At 36.7% G+C, this 18,229-nt stretch overlaps 2 protein-coding genes across 2 annotated transcripts in view; both read left to right on the plus strand.

Moving 5' to 3' along the window:
• The window catches only part of LOC121853802 (sterol regulatory element-binding protein cleavage-activating protein-like), a 34,152-nt gene extending 26,427 nt beyond the window's left edge, over positions 1-7,725 (plus strand). Inside the window, exons 14-17 of the mRNA XM_042348179.1 lie at positions 2,122-2,330; positions 2,995-3,124; positions 5,564-5,626; positions 6,373-7,725. Coding sequence (XP_042204113.1) covers positions 2,122-2,330; positions 2,995-3,124; positions 5,564-5,626; positions 6,373-6,549 — 579 coding nt within the window. The 3' untranslated portion in view covers positions 6,550-7,725. The remainder of the gene's footprint in view (positions 1-2,121; positions 2,331-2,994; positions 3,125-5,563; positions 5,627-6,372) is intronic.
• Positions 7,726-10,787: 3,062 nt separating this feature from the next.
• LOC121853812 (exportin-4-like) overlaps positions 10,788-18,229 on the plus strand; it is a 39,736-nt gene continuing 32,294 nt past the window's right edge. Inside the window, exons 1-7 of the mRNA XM_042348191.1 lie at positions 10,788-10,859; positions 12,559-12,664; positions 15,368-15,543; positions 15,653-15,760; positions 16,505-16,621; positions 16,926-17,082; positions 17,322-17,434. Coding sequence (XP_042204125.1) covers positions 10,824-10,859; positions 12,559-12,664; positions 15,368-15,543; positions 15,653-15,760; positions 16,505-16,621; positions 16,926-17,082; positions 17,322-17,434 — 813 coding nt within the window. The 5' untranslated portion in view covers positions 10,788-10,823. The remainder of the gene's footprint in view (positions 10,860-12,558; positions 12,665-15,367; positions 15,544-15,652; positions 15,761-16,504; positions 16,622-16,925; positions 17,083-17,321; positions 17,435-18,229) is intronic.

Raw genomic sequence — 18,229 nt, forward strand, 5'->3', positions numbered from 1 at the left:
AAGTTATGATCCCCCAGCTGTCACAACAAGTAGTTTTGGGTAGGCGTACATAATTTATCTATTTATTTATTTATTACTGTTAAATGCACGCACAATCTTTCATACATAATGTGCAAAAAATAAAAGTAATGGTTATAATAAGGCCTAAAACATAATGATAATAAACATTTCTTATGTCCACGGGAGTTAGTGTTGATCATGGGAGGGAGATGGGTAGCAGGAAGGGGATACAGCATCGGTATCTCAGCTTCCTCTACCAGGCAAAGCTGTGAGCTGCATTATTTTTATTTTTGAACTTGCAATTTTGGGTAGATGTATTTTTGTTTTGTTTTTTGTGTGTGTGTGTGTGTCACAACCTCAAGTTTAAGAAGCCATAAGTACAGAAATGTATTAGAGCTAACTTCTTTGGTGTAACAATTGTCAAGTGTTGTAATAACCTATCAGATAATATTGTGACAGTAAGATTTGTAAACTGTTGGAATAACCTGTTAGAGAATGTTGTAACAGTTTTAAACTGCTGTAATAACCTGTCAGAGAATGCTGTAACAGTTGTTGTGAACTGTTTTAATAACCTGCTGGGGAATGTTGTGACAGTAAGAGTTGTAAACTTTTGGAATAACTTTGCCAGAGAATGTTGTGACAGCACCGAGCACCATGTGTACGGTCCTTTAAGTCCAACACTGGTGCATGTTTTAGTATATTCTAGAGCCTGTACATGACCTAGCACTTGCCAACAGTGTGTAACAGAGATATAACTGACTTACCGACCAGCTAGTGGTGAAGAGGGAACAATTTGTGGATATTACTAAGCTCTTTGCTCAGTTTAACAGTTTTAAACTGTTTCTGCCCCCCCCCCCCTTTTTTTCTTTTCTCAACCCCTATACTTTGGGTCACGTCCTGTGACGTGTGTCTGTAGAGCTTCGGACCACGTTACATGATGTTTTGATTTTTCGTGGGCTTATTTGAATAAAAAGGTTGGGCCTGGCTAGATTATGTTGCCAAATAGGTATTTATCTTTCACACACTCACACATGAGAGCCTCCCACTTTCTTCTCAGTAACTTCTCAGCTTTTGTGATGTAGGCATCTTGCCCTTGGACTTGACTCCTTTCACCGTGTTCCCCCCAACACCGCAACCATAAGTCTAGTATTTGTGATTAATTACTGGAGCTGTAATAATGATTGTTAATACTGTAGTGTAAATAGTACTAATATAGTAAAACAAGTGTCCTGTACCTCGTACTGCCTACAAATTGGTGTTGTTTACCTCGTACTATTGCATTATACATACACCACTTCACGAACATTCTCGACTCTTCCTAGTCCTTGAGTTGCCAACCTGTATATTTATTTCCTGTTTATATCATGTATAACCAGTTTGCAAGATTGGAATTGTTTTTTAAATGTTCCCAAATATACCCGTGGGGTGGTGGGGGGGGCGACCTTAGCACGAAGCCAAGGAGTCAATTAAAAAAATAGATTCGAAAGTCTTTCTCCAAAGTTTTCTGTGTTTTAAAAGAAAATGTCCTGCCAGCTGCACAGTATTAATATCATGGTTTCGTACTTTAAATATGAGTATCCTCTTGTTACTGGACTGAGGAGTTGTTATACTGTAGATGAAAAGCAAAATCATTGCTTGGAGGTAGAAGGGCAACTATCTGAGGATTTTAAAAGGGATTATTCAAATTTTCTCCACAAAAGTAATAAGGACAGGTACACTATTACTTTTGATGAGAAAATTTGAAGAATTCCTTTTAAAATCCTCGGATAGTTGCCCTTCTACCTCTCTTTTTGCTCATAGCACTGTAGGGTATAATGACATATTTGGTCACAATACAAAATACTAAACTCTGTATTGTAAACACTTGTTATCAAGGATGAAACCAGTGTGTAGGTAATTAAATTTTTCTGTGATTACGCAGCACAATATCGGAGTTTAACCGTGCAATAATGAAAAAGAGTAATTTAGGATATTTAGTTATATCAAGGCTTGAAATAAAATGTTAAATACCTTCAATTTTAGAGCCACAAGGTCAAGTATGGCCTGGTGAAAGGATTATAGAATAGAATTGTCTTTTGAATAATTCTTCGATACAGGGTACTGATTTGTTTATCCTTACAGGTATTCAGCATGGTAGATGGCAGTGCTCTGTTCACCTTGCATGGGCATTGTGGTCCCATTACATCAGTTTTTATGGATGGGAGTTTAGGTGCCTTAGGTAGTGAAGGAGATGTAACGGTTGACCTCGGGGTTGGGGCAATCATTGGCAGTGGATCACAAGATGGTATGCTCTGTGTATGGGAAGTTGTGACAGGTGCCTGTGTTTATAGGTAAGTACAGTATATAGATATTTTTTCCTTTGTTTCTCTCATCATGGTACCAGTAATATTTCTCGGGGGAAAATCTATGCCCCTGGGAAAGTATCTCCAATAATTTATGGAAATCACTAGAAAAATAGGTCTTGAGTTATGGAATTATATGTTATAGACAATTTGTGGAAGTAACCCCTCTGTATGCTTATAATGTATGGGATGCTTGGATGGTGTCATCAGAGGAATGCTGCACATTGTTAATGTCATTAGCTTGACTCTGACTTAAGGAGATGGCAGCACCTGCTTGACACCTGTAGCCATTTTGAGAGTAGATGACCATAATGAATAGGAATGATATCTTCCTCAGTCTCAGTCAATCATCATGGCCAAAGGATTAAACTTTTATTATAGTCTTTTCAGCTTTGCTTTCTTTTTATCTAGTTGTGTGTAGTTTAGATCAAAAAGACAAATTATATTAGTTTAGTAACTGAAGTTTTTATGTTAACTTGAAATGGGTAGCAGTAAGAGCTTGCTTATATAAAATGATTAAATGATTTTAAATTATTCATCTGATTTACATTGAGGGTCCTAAGCGCTCTTTTAAAGTTGATATATGATGTAGCTGATATTATAATACAGTAGCTATTTAAAATGTTGATGATTTCTCTTTGCTCCCTTTCAGTGTACAAGCCCATGATGGAGTCATAACCACTCTCACTTGCACAACAAGCTACATCTTGTCTCTGGGTGGAGATGATAAGCTTTGTGTGTGGGAGAGGTTTCAAGGGCACCTCCTGAATACTCTCCAAATGGTAAGTACCGCAGTGCTTATTTAGTCTGAAATCTGCTCAAAAGGCCTGTTGGTATTTATGCTTCTTTCTCCAGCATTTATCATCAGTTGGTTTATCTTCTTTTTTTTTTACAATGCCTTTTTAGCATGTTACCTCCAGTAACCAATGCTTGTTGATAAAATTGACCACCCAAAATATCTCACTGAGATCATGACTGAAAATGTACCATAAGTAGGTTTTGTTTGGCTAAAACTTAAAGTTCACTGTATTTACTAATTTTCCAAGTTTTGTTAGTTACATGATATGTAAATATCAACAGATTTTGTTGTGCCTCATTTTATGGTTTCTTATGTAAGAATGGCATGTGCATAGCCTTCTCATAGCTAACAAGTAATGGTGATTTATAGACTCAATATTCTCCTAAGCATAATATACCTCTAAACTTTTATATTTTTCTTTTCGTATATCTTTATATTACTGTACAGTATACAGTAGCTATTTTCTTTATTCATAAGGCACATTAGCACATTGAAATGGCTTCAACAAATTTTGTGGTTATGTATTTTGGCGTGGTAGAAACTTAACACTTGTAGGGCACCTTTATTACTTATTATGGCTATTTTTACATTAGGTTATGTGCCTGTAACACTATATACAGTATTACCCCGCCTAACGCGGTTTCACTTAACGCGTTTTTTCATATACGCGGTGCCTCGCCAGAGCTGAACTTTCACTTAACACGGATTTTTTCCACATATACGCGGTGAGTGTCCGGCTCGAGATGCTATTTTTAGATTTGCCCCACCTGCCACCCTGCCTGACTGCCTGTTTTAGCTCATAAAATTCATACAAATTACCCGGCCAGAATATAATTTACATTGCTGGAATTCTTATAATTTGGTGATCATTTTGAATATAAACATCATATATTTTGCATTAGACATACAAATTTTAGATAAAATGTTTTCTCTAGTAAATATGTTATCTTTTGTGCAAAATATATGACATTTATATTCAAAATATTCCTGGTCTTACAAGGAATCCAGCAATGTCAATTATATTATCCTAACTTTAGTTTGAGGTATTATTTATTAAAATTTAGTGGTTTTCCCACATCTCCTTGGGACGGTTGGTGGGGGGTGGGGGGGAGGGAGGGACCGACCGACCATCTGTTACCCGTGAAGAATATTTTTTTTTTTATTAACTGAAGATATTTGTTTTAGCTCATAAAATTCATACAAATTACCCGGTCAGAATATAATTTACATTGCTGGAATTCTTATAATTTGATGATCATTTTGAATATAAACATCATATATTTTGCATTAGACATACAAATTTTAGATAAAATGTTTTCTCTAGTAAATATGTTATCTTTTGTGCAAAATATATGACATTTATATTCAAAATATTCCTGGTCTTACAAGGAATCCAGCAATGTCAATTATATTATCCTAACTTTAATCTGAGGTATTATTTAATACAAAATGTTAAAATTTATTTTTTTCACCCACTCTTCTCTTGAAGGGAGGATTGGTGGGGGGTGGGGGGGAGGGTTGGGACTGACCGCGCGGTTGGAAGAGGGGGGGAGGCAAGGTGGGGTACTTTGATTGACAGATAGTGTCCTGAAGAATATTTTTTTTTTATTAACTGAAGATATTTGTTATAGCTCATAAAATTCATACAAATTACCCGGCCAGAATATAATTTACATTGCTGGAATTCTTATAATTTGGTGATCATTTTGAATATAAACATCATATATTTTGCATTTGACATACAAATTTTAGATAAAATGTTTTCTCTAGTAAATATGTTATCTTTTGTGCAAAATATATGACATTTATATTCAAAATATTCCTGGTCTTACAAGGAATCCAGCAATGTCAATTGTATTATCCTAACTTTAGTTTGAGGTATTATTTATTAAAATTTAGTGGTTTTCCCCAAAAATTTCTCAGAGAGGGAAGAGCCAGCAGTGTAGTGTGAGAAGAGGGGGAGGGAGTTGAGTCCATTATTTGAATGGACATTAACTTGGCGACTGTATTTCTCTATTTCTCTTAAGTATTAATTGTGTGCATGTACCATCATAAAATTAAGATGTTATTTTTACTACAACATAGTTATGTGTCTTCAAAAAGTGGAGTTTGGGGGTCGGGCTGGTTTCTATTGGAATTAATCCCATATGTTCTGTTGTTCACTTAACGCGGATTTCACTTAACGCGGGACCCTCTGGGTTCTATTGACCGCGTTAAGTGGGGTACAACTGTATACACTGACGTAGTGTAAAACAGTGGATGATGCAGACAACGTATGTGAAACAATTGGCGTAAAATTAAAATTTTTACCTATATTTGTTTGCAGTGTATATATGTAAAATGATGTATGCTGTATCAGTACAATGTATAGCAAGGACTCCCTGTACTGTATAGAATATTGATAATATTTTTCATCTTTCAGACCCAGATGTACTGCAGCAGTATGGTCATGCTCACAAATAAACTGTTAATCACTAGCAGACAAGTAAGTTTTTTAGTATGATTCTTTTTTCTACATTCAGTATTTTTCTCATCATCATTATCATGAGTTTGATAGCCATTTTCCATGATTGTGGAAAATTACTAAGTTTCCTTTGCTTTTTTTTGTAACCCACCTCTACGTTTCTATATGATTGAACCTTACTGCATTACCCGATAACTTTCCAGAATTTAGCACACCCTGGAGACTAGTGGTGTAATGATCTGACAGTAGGACAAATGATTTCTGTGACTATAAGTAAGTTGATAGACTATAAAAAAAATTAAACTATGACATTTATCAATGAGTTGCAATGGAGTCAGGATAATTTGTGGTTTAGGTACTAGAAGACATCCTGTATTATTATATCACAAATTATAGTTTAATTGATTTAAATTGAAATACAGTAGAATCCCAGTTATCCAGAGTCCAGGCAACTGGCAGATTCAACCAAGTGGCTCCACGCGCACCTTCAGTGATTTACTTGCATATCCACGTTTTCATTGTGGATTTACATGAAATACTGTATATATATATATATATATATATATATATATATATATATATATATATATATATATATATATATATATATATATATATATATATATATATATATATATATATATATATATATATATATATTTATATATTTATATATTTATATATTTATTTATTTATTTATTTATTTATTTATTTATATTACCCTGTATTTTATTCATAAATATCTTCATTTGTATTTTCTGTTTCAGGGTTCATTAACAGTGTGGGACATCACATCAGGAATTCCAGTGCGTATGGTGCGCTTAGGAGACCGTGATGACTCTGTATTTATTCGTCACATGATGCCTGTTGCTGATACAATTGTTTGTGATTATGGAAATCAATTGAGAGTTGTAAAATTACCAGTAGCAGAAAAAGTTGACTGAGGAAAAGTTGACTCCAGTAAATAATAAAATAATGTGAATTTCAGAAAATGTTTCTAATGGAACTTGTGAAGACTTCATAGCATTTTAGACACACAAATTAACTCATGACTGGACTATTTAATACAGATTCCTTATGCCATAAGTAATTGGTGTAAAATTGATTCTAGATGACCACTCATAAAATGAAGTGTTTATAATTTATAGTTATTTATACCTGTATAGGGTTCTATCTTTTAAATACTGTAATGTACTATATTGTGTGGTTTTATAAATCACATAGTGATAATATTATCTCAGTGACAATGGAAACAGGAACAAAAACATTTATATTAGTATTTTTTGTTACTGTTACAGTATACTGTACTGTATAGAATTTAGAAAATATCATCCCCACGAAAATCAAAACTTCTGTGTATTAACACATTTTAATAACTTGGAGGAAGATCAGAACTTCTCGCTGATGGATAAAGATTATGTGAAAATGGTGACCAGTTGGCTATTATGTTCTTTAATACAAGATGCAACTTATAGACAGCATAAGCCATGTTACCCTAACCAAAGGTTTGTACCAAGTTCATTGCTTTTTGCTCACTCATTAGCCTTTTTTATGCACACATTTTATGAATTTAAAAGATGCCTTATCATTATTCCCACTTGTATATTTTCATCACAGACACATGCAAATGTCTTTAATAGTAACAAATATTGTAATTGATTTTAGTGACTTAATAATAAGGTAGTTTATTTGATGCCTGACATGAAACTGAGAAGATAACATACTGTGTATAAAGGATTTAGGGAACTTTCTCAGTGAAGCAGACAATGTATTTTCTATGCAGAGTCAAAGGTTCTGTATTGCATTTGGCTTCTGAACTTATTGAGCCAAACTTGAAGCATTCTCATGACATAGGTTACATAAAAACCTTAGTTCTTTACTTGTACTGAAGAAAGTTATTTTTTGTACTGTATCATTTAAATTACAGTATAAGAAATTTTTATATACTGTATACCTCGACCTACAAGTTGAGGTGAAGGGTATTTAAATAACAATGCAATTTTCAAAATGTTGATACCCAATGGCTGTGAAAGGATTTTTCTGTACAAGTTGCCAATGTATTTTGTAAACAAAATTATAAGTGGTAATTATAAAAATTACATGCATTTCATGTTGATCAATTCTGTTGTATTATTTATCCTATTTTGGAGTTTTTCAAGAAACAATGCAAATCGTAAAATGGTGCATGTAAATAACTATTGTATTATTAACCATTTTCTTGATGCCAGGTTTTATTTTGTACCATAAAAGATATTATAACATGTAATGTACTTTTATGCAGTGTTTGAAATTTCCATACGTTTGCTCACCCAAGGCAACGAAAATAAAATAATGGTGAATACATCTCACAAATTGGCAGTTATAAAAAATACCAGTACTGTATTGTTACATTGGCACAATGTTACTTAAGTAGAAGTAAAGTATCAAAGTTCAATGTACTCAAATAGAAGTAAAAATGTATCTCATTCATAAGTACTCAAGTCCTGAAAGTAATAAGTAGCAACAAAATTAATGATTGTTTGAATTTTTTAAATAAATCTGCAGTAAATTATAAAAACTAGTTAACTAAACCTAAAAATAAAAGACAGCATTACACAGGTTTATTTGCAAATCTTTAATATGAGATTAATCAAGAACTGATTCTCAATATTATGGTTGTCCAATCAGGATCTTTTAAGCCTAAATATAAGCCCAACATTACCTACTGAAAGAGAATATTTTAAGTCGCTCTTCTCCCTACAATCCATCTCGGGGATAGTGAACGGGTTGAAAATATATCCGTCCAACACTATGATCACAACACTATTGTCTTGACTCTCCCACTGTCAGGGACCTCCTACCACAGGGAGAGTCACTAACCACTCTTATGTCACCACCTACTTATTCATAATAATTTAGATTTAATTCTTGTGCACTACACACGCTTTGGTGGGTGCTAACTCCCATTTTCCTTAAATTATATCAATATTGTCTCCATATCACAAGTCATAGTGTGTCCTATGAGACACGAGTACCAGTGTAATAGTCTTGTGACTAGGTTTGTCACCCCCTGGGGGGGGGGGGGGCGAGGCAGTGGTACTTGGTTATTTCAGCAGAATTTTAAATACACTCAGTCTCACACATATGTATAGATACAGGCTTTATATCTAAGACAGAATTATGTGAAGCATTTTAGAATCACAGCCTCTGAAATTCATTTTAGGTACAGGTATATGCAAAGAGCAACTGACGTCTAACAGGAAGACCAAGCCCCTGAAGGAAAGGTGGGGTTGAAGAAAGGGGATTTGATGGGGGAGGGGGGATAAGAGGGTAGGCTAGGTGAGGTGGGTGGTCAAGGTGCAAATGGACACAAGAAAAACGAACCTAGACGGTCAGTCCCTCATAATGATCTTCAGGAGTGAGGTGGTTTCCTGCCTGGAGTACTGTCACCCCGTTTGGTCCCCGAGATATGCTAGAGACTCAGTTGGTTGAAAATGTCCAAAGAAGGGCCACCAGACTGGTGCCCGCACTTCGGTACCTCAGCTATCCAGAGAGATTAGAGCGCCTGCAACTGCCTAGCATATACTACAGACGAGCAATGGGGACCTAATTGAGGTGTATAAACGTCTCAAAGGGCACTACTCAATAAAGTGTCTATACCTGGACCTGGTGGATGCCTGCCCCACAAGGGGTCACATCAAGGTGAAAGAAGCCACAAGTCCAGAAAACTGTGAGGGTAAACTTTTTTGGAGTGATAATTGTGAACTCTTTTGAACAACCTGCCAGAGAGTGTTGTGACTGCCCTGAGTGTGAGCTCCTTCAAGACCAGACTTGACCAACACTGGAATAGGTTCATGTACATTCAGGCGCCAGTGTATTCCCAGTACTTGCCAACAGAGATGTGACCAACCGCCCAAGTGGCTAACGAGCCGACCAGTGACGAAGAGACTAAAAGTAAAAATTAAAAGTAAAACTTTAGTGCAGTATTGTACTCAGGTATTTTTGTATAGTAAAAAGTAATTACTATTGACCTCAGAATATCCCCTAATATCAAGTGCACATGGTCTCAAAATGGCCATGATATTGGTCAGATTTAACAAAAATTCTTGAGGGGCTTATAGAACCTCCCCCCAAAAAAAAACAGCTGGGTGGCCTCGCTGTGTTCCTCCTCTGATCTAACTTCATGTTATTGGCCTGACCTGATGCTATGTTAAGGTCACCCATTGTATATTAACTTTTCCCAGTCCATGTAAATTCAGTTGCCTCTGCAGATGTCTTGAATAAATACGAAAGCTACGGTACTCCAGTGCTTCCCATTTCCAATGTGGCTTTGTGGGGTACGGGTTGTTTGGGCTCACACTCAGGGTGGGATGGAGAAAGGAAACTCACAATGTGCTCTCTGTATACATGTTGTATTGGATGTACAATGCAGCTTGGTGCTGGGAAGTGGCAGCGTGGTTACAAGCGTGATGTAGAGAGCTGGTTGGTGAGGGTGCTCGGAGGACCAGCTTGTGGGTCGCCATGCTCGCCGGCGGGAGCGAGGGCCGCCAAGCAGCGGTGGAGGAGGAGGTGTTGGTTGCTGCGGCTGTAGCTAGAAGAAGAGGGTGGTCACCACAAGGTCAGGTCTTAAATAGCAGGGGTAGGCGTGGCTTAGTAGTTGACCTCCGTCATGTAAGGCAGCGCTGGTTGACCCAGACCACGAGGCATACACTGGGGAATTCGCGGGGTCGGCTACCCAGCGACAAACAGCGTTTGTAGGGAAGAAATCCACTACAGTTTTATCAAAAGGTATCTTCACGTTTCCATTGTGGATGTACATGAAAAAATCAATCTATATATATATATATATATATATATATATATCTATCTCTGTATTAGCTACAACTATCGGTGCAGGTGGGGGTGGAGATGCTCCGAAATCTTAGGTGTCACTAGTGACAGCCTCATGTAACACAACTTATCGTCCATGGTCTCATTGTTACCCACAAAGTGTGCACAGAGTTGTTTTACCTACTGATACCTATATCTATATCTAATATATATATATATATATATATATATATATATATATATATATATATATATATATATATATATATATATATATATATATATATATATATATATATATATATATATGTGTGTGTGTGTATATGTATGTGTGTATATGTGTATGTGTGTGTGCGTGTGGTGCTCTGGACGGTCACCAGATGGCAGTCCGCGCCTCACACCGTCCACCATGGAGCAACTGGAGAAGGCGGCGCAGATATTGATGGTTAGTGTACACAAATAGTCTCTCAGTTCAAAAAATTTGACTTCCTTAATCCTAAAGCAACTTAAGGAATGAAACACAATGAACAACTACGACCATTAACCTTCTGGAGGAGTGAAACAGAAGGGGGTGCCTGGGGTGGACCGTCACAGGATGTAAACAAACTGGCAGGGCGCCCTTTGTGTCCACCTGGCCACCTCGTACCTGTTGCCCACGCCCACTTTTACCACCCAAAATTAATAGTTATTTAACAAGAAAGTTAAAATATGCCATTAATAAGCTGGCCACCCCTGGAAGCCGAGTCAATTTCAAGGACTTGTGATTTTGGATGACTTCTGAGGGAAATGAGCTGTCAAACTGCTTAAAAAAAGTTGCATATTTCCTCCTTTGGTTTTCTATCATTATTTACATAAATTTTTAAAATTTAGATCCATATATGTGTTACTAATACATAATTAGTGTGAAATATAATTAACCTTAATCTATTAACTCTTACTAATGGCAATGGATATTTTGCCATGACTCGCTAAGTTCCTACTAATGTAGTTTTACCGGGAGTGCGCTCTGATTGGCTAATCGTCCATTACCGGCGAACAATGTGAGAGCTATATTTGACCGTGACTGGTGGCATTTGGCATTTATTTCATAGTGACTCGATGGTTTTGTACACATATCTAACCATATTTTTGTTGTGCATGGAAACTTATCATTATAAAAGAGGCGACATTTTCCAGAACCTAATAGAAACTGACCTAACCAACCAAAGAAACCTACCTAACCATGCCTAATTTCCTATCTGGGGAGCAGACCCCAGTCATATTAAACAGAAAGTATTTAGTCAATCAAAGTGCACTCATGGTAAAATAGCATTAGTAGGAACTTAGCTGCTCACGCTAAAAATGGAAGATTGATTCTGAATTCCTATTACAGTATTTGCTATAGTCCTGAGCCAAGTGGCTCATACCACCTCTCCCCCTTGGGTGTGTGTGTAATTGACTGGAAGCTAAATCCAGTGTGGCATATCAGAAATCATAGCTGGTGTGCTATATGTACTGGCTGTGTGGATATAGCTGATTTAAACCTGCATCGAGAGAACAACCTTTGCTTCAGATTTAACAATATCAGGAGGTACTTGGGACTGAGAGGGCTGGGCCATTGTAAGATCCAGCTGCCAGTTAGGTGGTAGTCTACTGTCCCAGGTGATGTATGGTGTAATGGTCAGCATGCTCACCTCTTAAGTCAGTGGTGCCAGGTTTGACCCCAGGACAAGTTGAAACTGTGAAAGTTTTTTATGCAATTTTCTTCTGTCTATCCAGCAATAATTGGGAACTTAGATGTTGTTCAATTGGTGGATCATGTTCCAGGGTTACAGCATTTCTTGACATTGTGTCTAACAGTTCATTAATTTAGGTGATGGTTATTGTGTTGACAAACATGAGGGACAACATTAGTCTACTGTTTTGGAGCCCTTAAAGCCCATGTTAATATATAGGAGTCACATCAATGGAAAATAGGATTTCAGGGTAAATTTTGCATAATTTATATATTTTTTATTAAATTCTTAATGAGGATGGAGTTGTTCAATAAAGTAGAAACCCGAGATCCTTTTCATTACATTATAGATTTGGTACAGAAGGATGTTTTATAAAATAAAGTTATTTTATTTATATTTATTCTATACTAACTTTTGGTGTGTCTACAGGCACCACCTGATCTGGTGACTTCAGAGCAGCGTCATGAGGCGGAACAGGTCTTTCTCCAACTACGCAACACAAAAAATCCATTCAACTTATGTCGGCAACTGTTGGGTGAGTAAAGTTTAAGTTCCATATTTTTTAAATACGTAAGTAAAATCCCATAACTCGGCATCCGATAACCGTTATATTTTTTAGTTGTCGGGAAAAGTCGGCAAATTGGCACTAAGTCGGCAGGAGCGGAGTTGTGCGAGAACTCGGCAAGCTGCCCACACTGAGCAGCCCCTCCAGCATCGGTGTATGTGCTCCTCCCATCATGGGTAGACCTTCTGATAGTGATTACGTGGCTGTGAAGTGTTAATGTTCTGTATAATGTGTACAGTACAAATATACAGTAGTGTTAAGTTTGTCGGAGAAGTTTACTGTAATGTACAGTACTTGTGAAGTTTTGTGCACAATACAGTACAGTTTGTCTGCCTCTTACAAGCACAATAAGAAATTGACACTTTCTCTTTGAAAGTACCTAATACAACTCTATTTTATTTCATTATATACAGTACGGTACTTGCACTGTACTTAGGCTCTTTACCAATAAGTTAGCAAATTCTATTAATCGGCTCAGCTCCAGCTGCATACAGTATTTGCCAAGTTATGGGAGTTTTACTGTACAATTACACACTTTACATGTTTTGTTTGTGGAATAATTTTTTTTAGGAATGTTTACACTAAGTACTGGCATTTTTTGTATAATACTGTACAGTTAACCCTCACTTTACGCGGTTAATGTAACCCGGAGGGTACCGCGGAAAGTGAGAAACGCGTAAAGTGAATAACATAACATATGGGATTAATTGAAATGGAGTCCGGGCCGATCCCCAAACTCCACTTTTTGACGACACACAACTATGTTGTAGTAAAAATATTATCTTAACTTTATGATGGTTTGCACACACAATTAATAATTAAGAGAAATATCAATAATATTAGGTTTTTTAACACTTGCATTAGTAGAAAAAATGGCTGGGCACACGGGGATGGGCGGTTGGTTCCGAGGCAGAGGGCAGATTATTGGCCCTCACCTGTGTCACTTGTATCAATTGTATCACTATCCACCACAGAGGCTTGCAGGGCCTCTTTGTCAAACTCCCCAAAGTCCATATAAGTCCATATCCTCACCATAATTATCACTATCACTGACTTGGGCCGGCTGTGGTGGGTGGCGGGTGAAGAACTGGTAATGTTTTGATGACTGGGCGACCTTGTGCGCACCATGTTCGCGCAGCTTACACAACATGGCGGATGGCGGGAGGTTTGGATCCAAAGATGGCACGGCTCGCCAGCCGCTCTCCGCGTAAAGGGGCACACGCACCGCGGAATGTGAGCATCCTGGGTTCCGGCAGGGCACCGCGTAAACGTGGAAACGCGGAATGCGGGACCGCGTAAAGTGAGAGTTAACTGTACTATGTTTTGATAATACATTAGAGTATACACTTTGCACTTCAAAAATCACAAATGCTTGGGATCAACATTTTTTAATACAGTACTGTAATTGAAATTTTTGGTTACTGTAGTATTGTTAACAATAATAAAACCCCTAGTATTTCACTAAATACCAAATAAAATATTGTATGATAATTATAAACTAATACATAATATGTATGCCTGAAATTAAACTAAGTAATGTTATACAGGAGGCCCACGTCTGACCTGCAAACATCCTCCTATACGAACGATATCCCATAAAGTTAAACTTTATTTTATTTATTTATTTATTTTTGATGGGGATTAGCTAACCTAGGCATATTAGACAACACATTATGCTTCCAATATCTTTCCAGGCATTATTACCTACCTGTTTGATAACTACTGTACCTACTACCTTCATCTGATGACTTATTTTTTACTTTAAATTTTTTATTTTGTTTTTCTATGTCTTCTTTTCTCTTAAATTAAGTGATTTTACGTGTACTGTATATAAGGACTTAAGCTGCGATATAGTGGGATTTAGACGTTGTTCTGTAAGTACTGTATGCACACGGGATGTGTTTTGATTTAAGTACATTTTGGACTTGACGCTCTTGGGTTTTCGTATGCAAAATTGTGTATGAAGTAAAAGATTAAAATAAAATAATTTTGTTTGCGTTTGAACGCTAGACACGCAAGACGCACATTTGGCAAAGTCAGCGTGATCTGGAAACAATGTACACTGCACTCCAAGGTCACCACACCGGTACGTATCCCTATTGTGTTTAAGGGACCCAGGCTATAATGTTGACCCACATTTCCCATGCATTTTCTTGCTGCTTGTGCTAATTTCTCACGTATCACAGTGATTAAATTTATTCATAACAGTGTTGTGAGGGTTTTGAACTTAATTCATCTGTGCTTAGGTCCCAAAGTTGCTGAATTAAAAGTTCAACCTGTAGTATTAAACGACAAGACAACTACTGTACTGTACTGTATAAAAATGAATAAGGAAGAAATCTTTATGTGAGGAGTTCAGTTACCTGTACACAGCACCAGGTTCATTGCTTCAGAACTCATTAACCCTTGGGCTCTGCAAGTAATTGTCCTGGCAGATGATCATGCAAATCATTTGCCTCTTCTCATTGGGCATGAAATGGAATTTTGTGCTTCAGTCCCAATTTTCTTTCTTTTAATGTTTCATTTCCATTTTTATATCATAGTACCAAAGATACAACCCAATATTCTTTTATTCTGCTTTAGATGTCAAGTGTTGAATTGATTATTTATTATTCCATGAATTGCAAGCTCTACAGGTCTGCTAATACATTTTAATACTTTCTCTCACCACAGAAACATCACAGGTTGACTACCTGTTGTTTGAGGCAGCGACTCTTTTGCGGGTGGGAGTGATTCGAGAATGGCGTGACTTAAGTCAAGAAGACAGCTTACAGCTCAGACAATACATAGTTCATTATGTTGTTAACAGGCGTACTATCCCACACTACGTCAGGGAGACATTGGTGCAGGTTAGTATATCTTCCAATACAATATACTGTAATATGAAACTATTCCTATTATAGTACAGTATTTACTAGAGACAGTGATGACTATAACAAGATAAACTTATTTCTACAGGTTGTTGGAATAATGGTGAAACGTGGGAGTGTGGAGGATCAGGGTGAAGATCGTGGGAGGTTATTGACAGAGGTTGAACAGCTTGTATCTTCAGGTGACAATACTATGGTAAGTCTTCCTTAATACATTACTAAGCTGATGCATTAAATCTTAAAATTTATGTGAGATCGTTTCCACAAAGGGGCTGTGTGATTGCAAAATAGCTCAATATTGAATTCATTAACCCTTTACAGACATATCCCACAACAGGTGTGATACAGATGGTAGCACCTAACCAGATATATCTCATGATTATGGAGAACAAAGTACAGTACTGTATATCCCACTCACAGTGAATACAATACTGGCCACCAGCATGGTATCGTCTACATTCTAGCATTCAAATATCTAAGCGAGGTTATTACTGTACTGTATAACACAATTTATCAAAAACAATTACCTGTAAAGTATACAGTAATTGGTTGAGGAGGCAGCATGAAAAATGGATGCGGGTTGATTTTCGTGATGTTTCATTTCATCATTATTTCTCCCAAGACTTCGACATAATAGAAGAGTGTTACCACCATGTGGTGGAAAAAATATGGCCGATACTGTGCTTACCTTCTTTCTGAAAACCTCCACTGCTTAGTGTGATATATGCGCCCACAGTCAGCTGTTTCGGTATTATAAATTGTTTGTGTGCGCTGTACACATGTACCACATAACAAGATTTCAGCTTCAAAGTGGTTAAGCATGAAATACTAATGCAATGTTGGTTACTACAGTACTGTAAGGTTAGAAGAGTAACTTGTAACAGTTGTTTGTTATGTACTACTGTATATGATTATAACTTGAGCTTTTTATTTGTTTCAGCGTATGATTGGCTGCAGTATTATTAGTGCTCTCATGCAGGAGTATGCTGTAACAGTCAAGTCTACAGATGTAGGACTTACCTGGGAAACGCACTTCAAAGCCAAAAAGCAATTTGAGGTACAATTTCTTTTGTACATATAGTTTAAAATAATATTTCAAATCCAGTAAACCAGTAAGTAACTTAAAGATTTTCATACTATTTTGAAGAATGCAAACAATTGATTTTTATACAAAGTGTAGTAATGAATGATTTGTTGCATCATACCCACCTCAACCAACAACCTTTGGCATACCTTTGAATTAAAAGAGATTTGAAAGATTAAAGCTTTATCATTAAGTAATAACACCACTTTTGTCTGATATTAATACTTAACTATAAAATCTTTGATTACATATTGATTTTTTGTTCTGTTCCCCCCAGGGCACAGACCTGCGTCGCATTTTCCACTTCATTGTGAACCTCCTGGGTGAAGTAGTGAAGGTAGAAGGCAAAATGAATGAAGAATTGTCTTCTCTACTTCTGAAGCTGCTGGTGATAGCTGAAACAACACTCACGTGGTCTTTTATATCTCTACACTATATCCTTTTATGCACATATTTCAGGTTTTCATTTTAGAGTTTGAAGCCTGAAGCATTATTCTGCAAGGTAATTTGCTCATATGCGGATTTCTGATGCATGGACGTGTACTGTACTGTGATGTGTACAATATTTCAGGCTTTAAAGTTAATGTTTTTGTTTTATTTATTGTAGTTGGTTAATGGACCTAGTCAGCTCTCTATCCATGTTGAAATGATATTTTTCTTAACAATTTTACACTGCCAAAGAGATTAATGAGCGTGTTCGAGCAGGATCAGAATCCCTCCCTCCGACCAGGTCAGCACTGGAGAGAAACTTTTCTGGACCCAGCAATTGTACAGTTATTTTTTAAGGTAAGTGTCTTGAAAATTTTGACATTAATGAAATATTTTTTACAGAATTTTCAGTTATCTGTTTCAAGAAAAGTAAATCAAATAAATATAAAGGCATCCCCCGCGTTACGGAAGGGTTGCGTCCCTGGAAAATTGACCGTAACGCGAAACCTATCTTCCCATTGACTTCAATTATAAAATTGGAGATGCGTTCCTAAGGAATTTTTTTCGGCCCAAAAAAGTAATTCAAGCACTTTTATGAATGAAAATAAACATTTATAAACACATACAATACAGTACATTAAATAATTTATGATTTAACCTTCTTAAAACATCAAGTTTAATATCCAGTGTAATGCCTTTGCGGCTTCTTTTTGCACTACTGCGGTCACTTCCACTTGATGGCCTCTTTCCAGTCATCTTGAAGAAGGGTAATGCACTGTACTGTACTTACTGTATGTTTGTAAAAGTTAAATCCAACTGCTGGGGCGTGAAACATGCGCGCACACTGGATGTAAACAATGGACTGACTCCGTGTGGCGACACCACGCTTGGCTGTAGCAAACACCAAGAAATCCACACCAAACAGATTATAATTTTTAATTTTATATTGTGATTTTTTTTTAAATTGTTAAAATTTACCCCAATTTCCGTAAGGGCGGATTTACGGGCCGTTTCGCAAAATTGTTGTCATAATTTACAAATTCTGTAAGAGCGAAATTCCGCAACCCGGGGTTCCGTAATGCGGGGATGCCTGTATGTGTTTGTTTAAATTCGAGTGAAGGAAATTCACAATAGTAAACATCTTTCTGATAT

The sequence above is a fragment of the Homarus americanus genome, unplaced genomic scaffold (genome assembly GCF_018991925.1).
Source record: "Homarus americanus isolate GMGI-L3 unplaced genomic scaffold, GMGI_Hamer_2.0 scaffold50564, whole genome shotgun sequence".
Lineage (NCBI taxonomy): Eukaryota > Metazoa > Arthropoda > Malacostraca > Decapoda > Nephropidae > Homarus > Homarus americanus.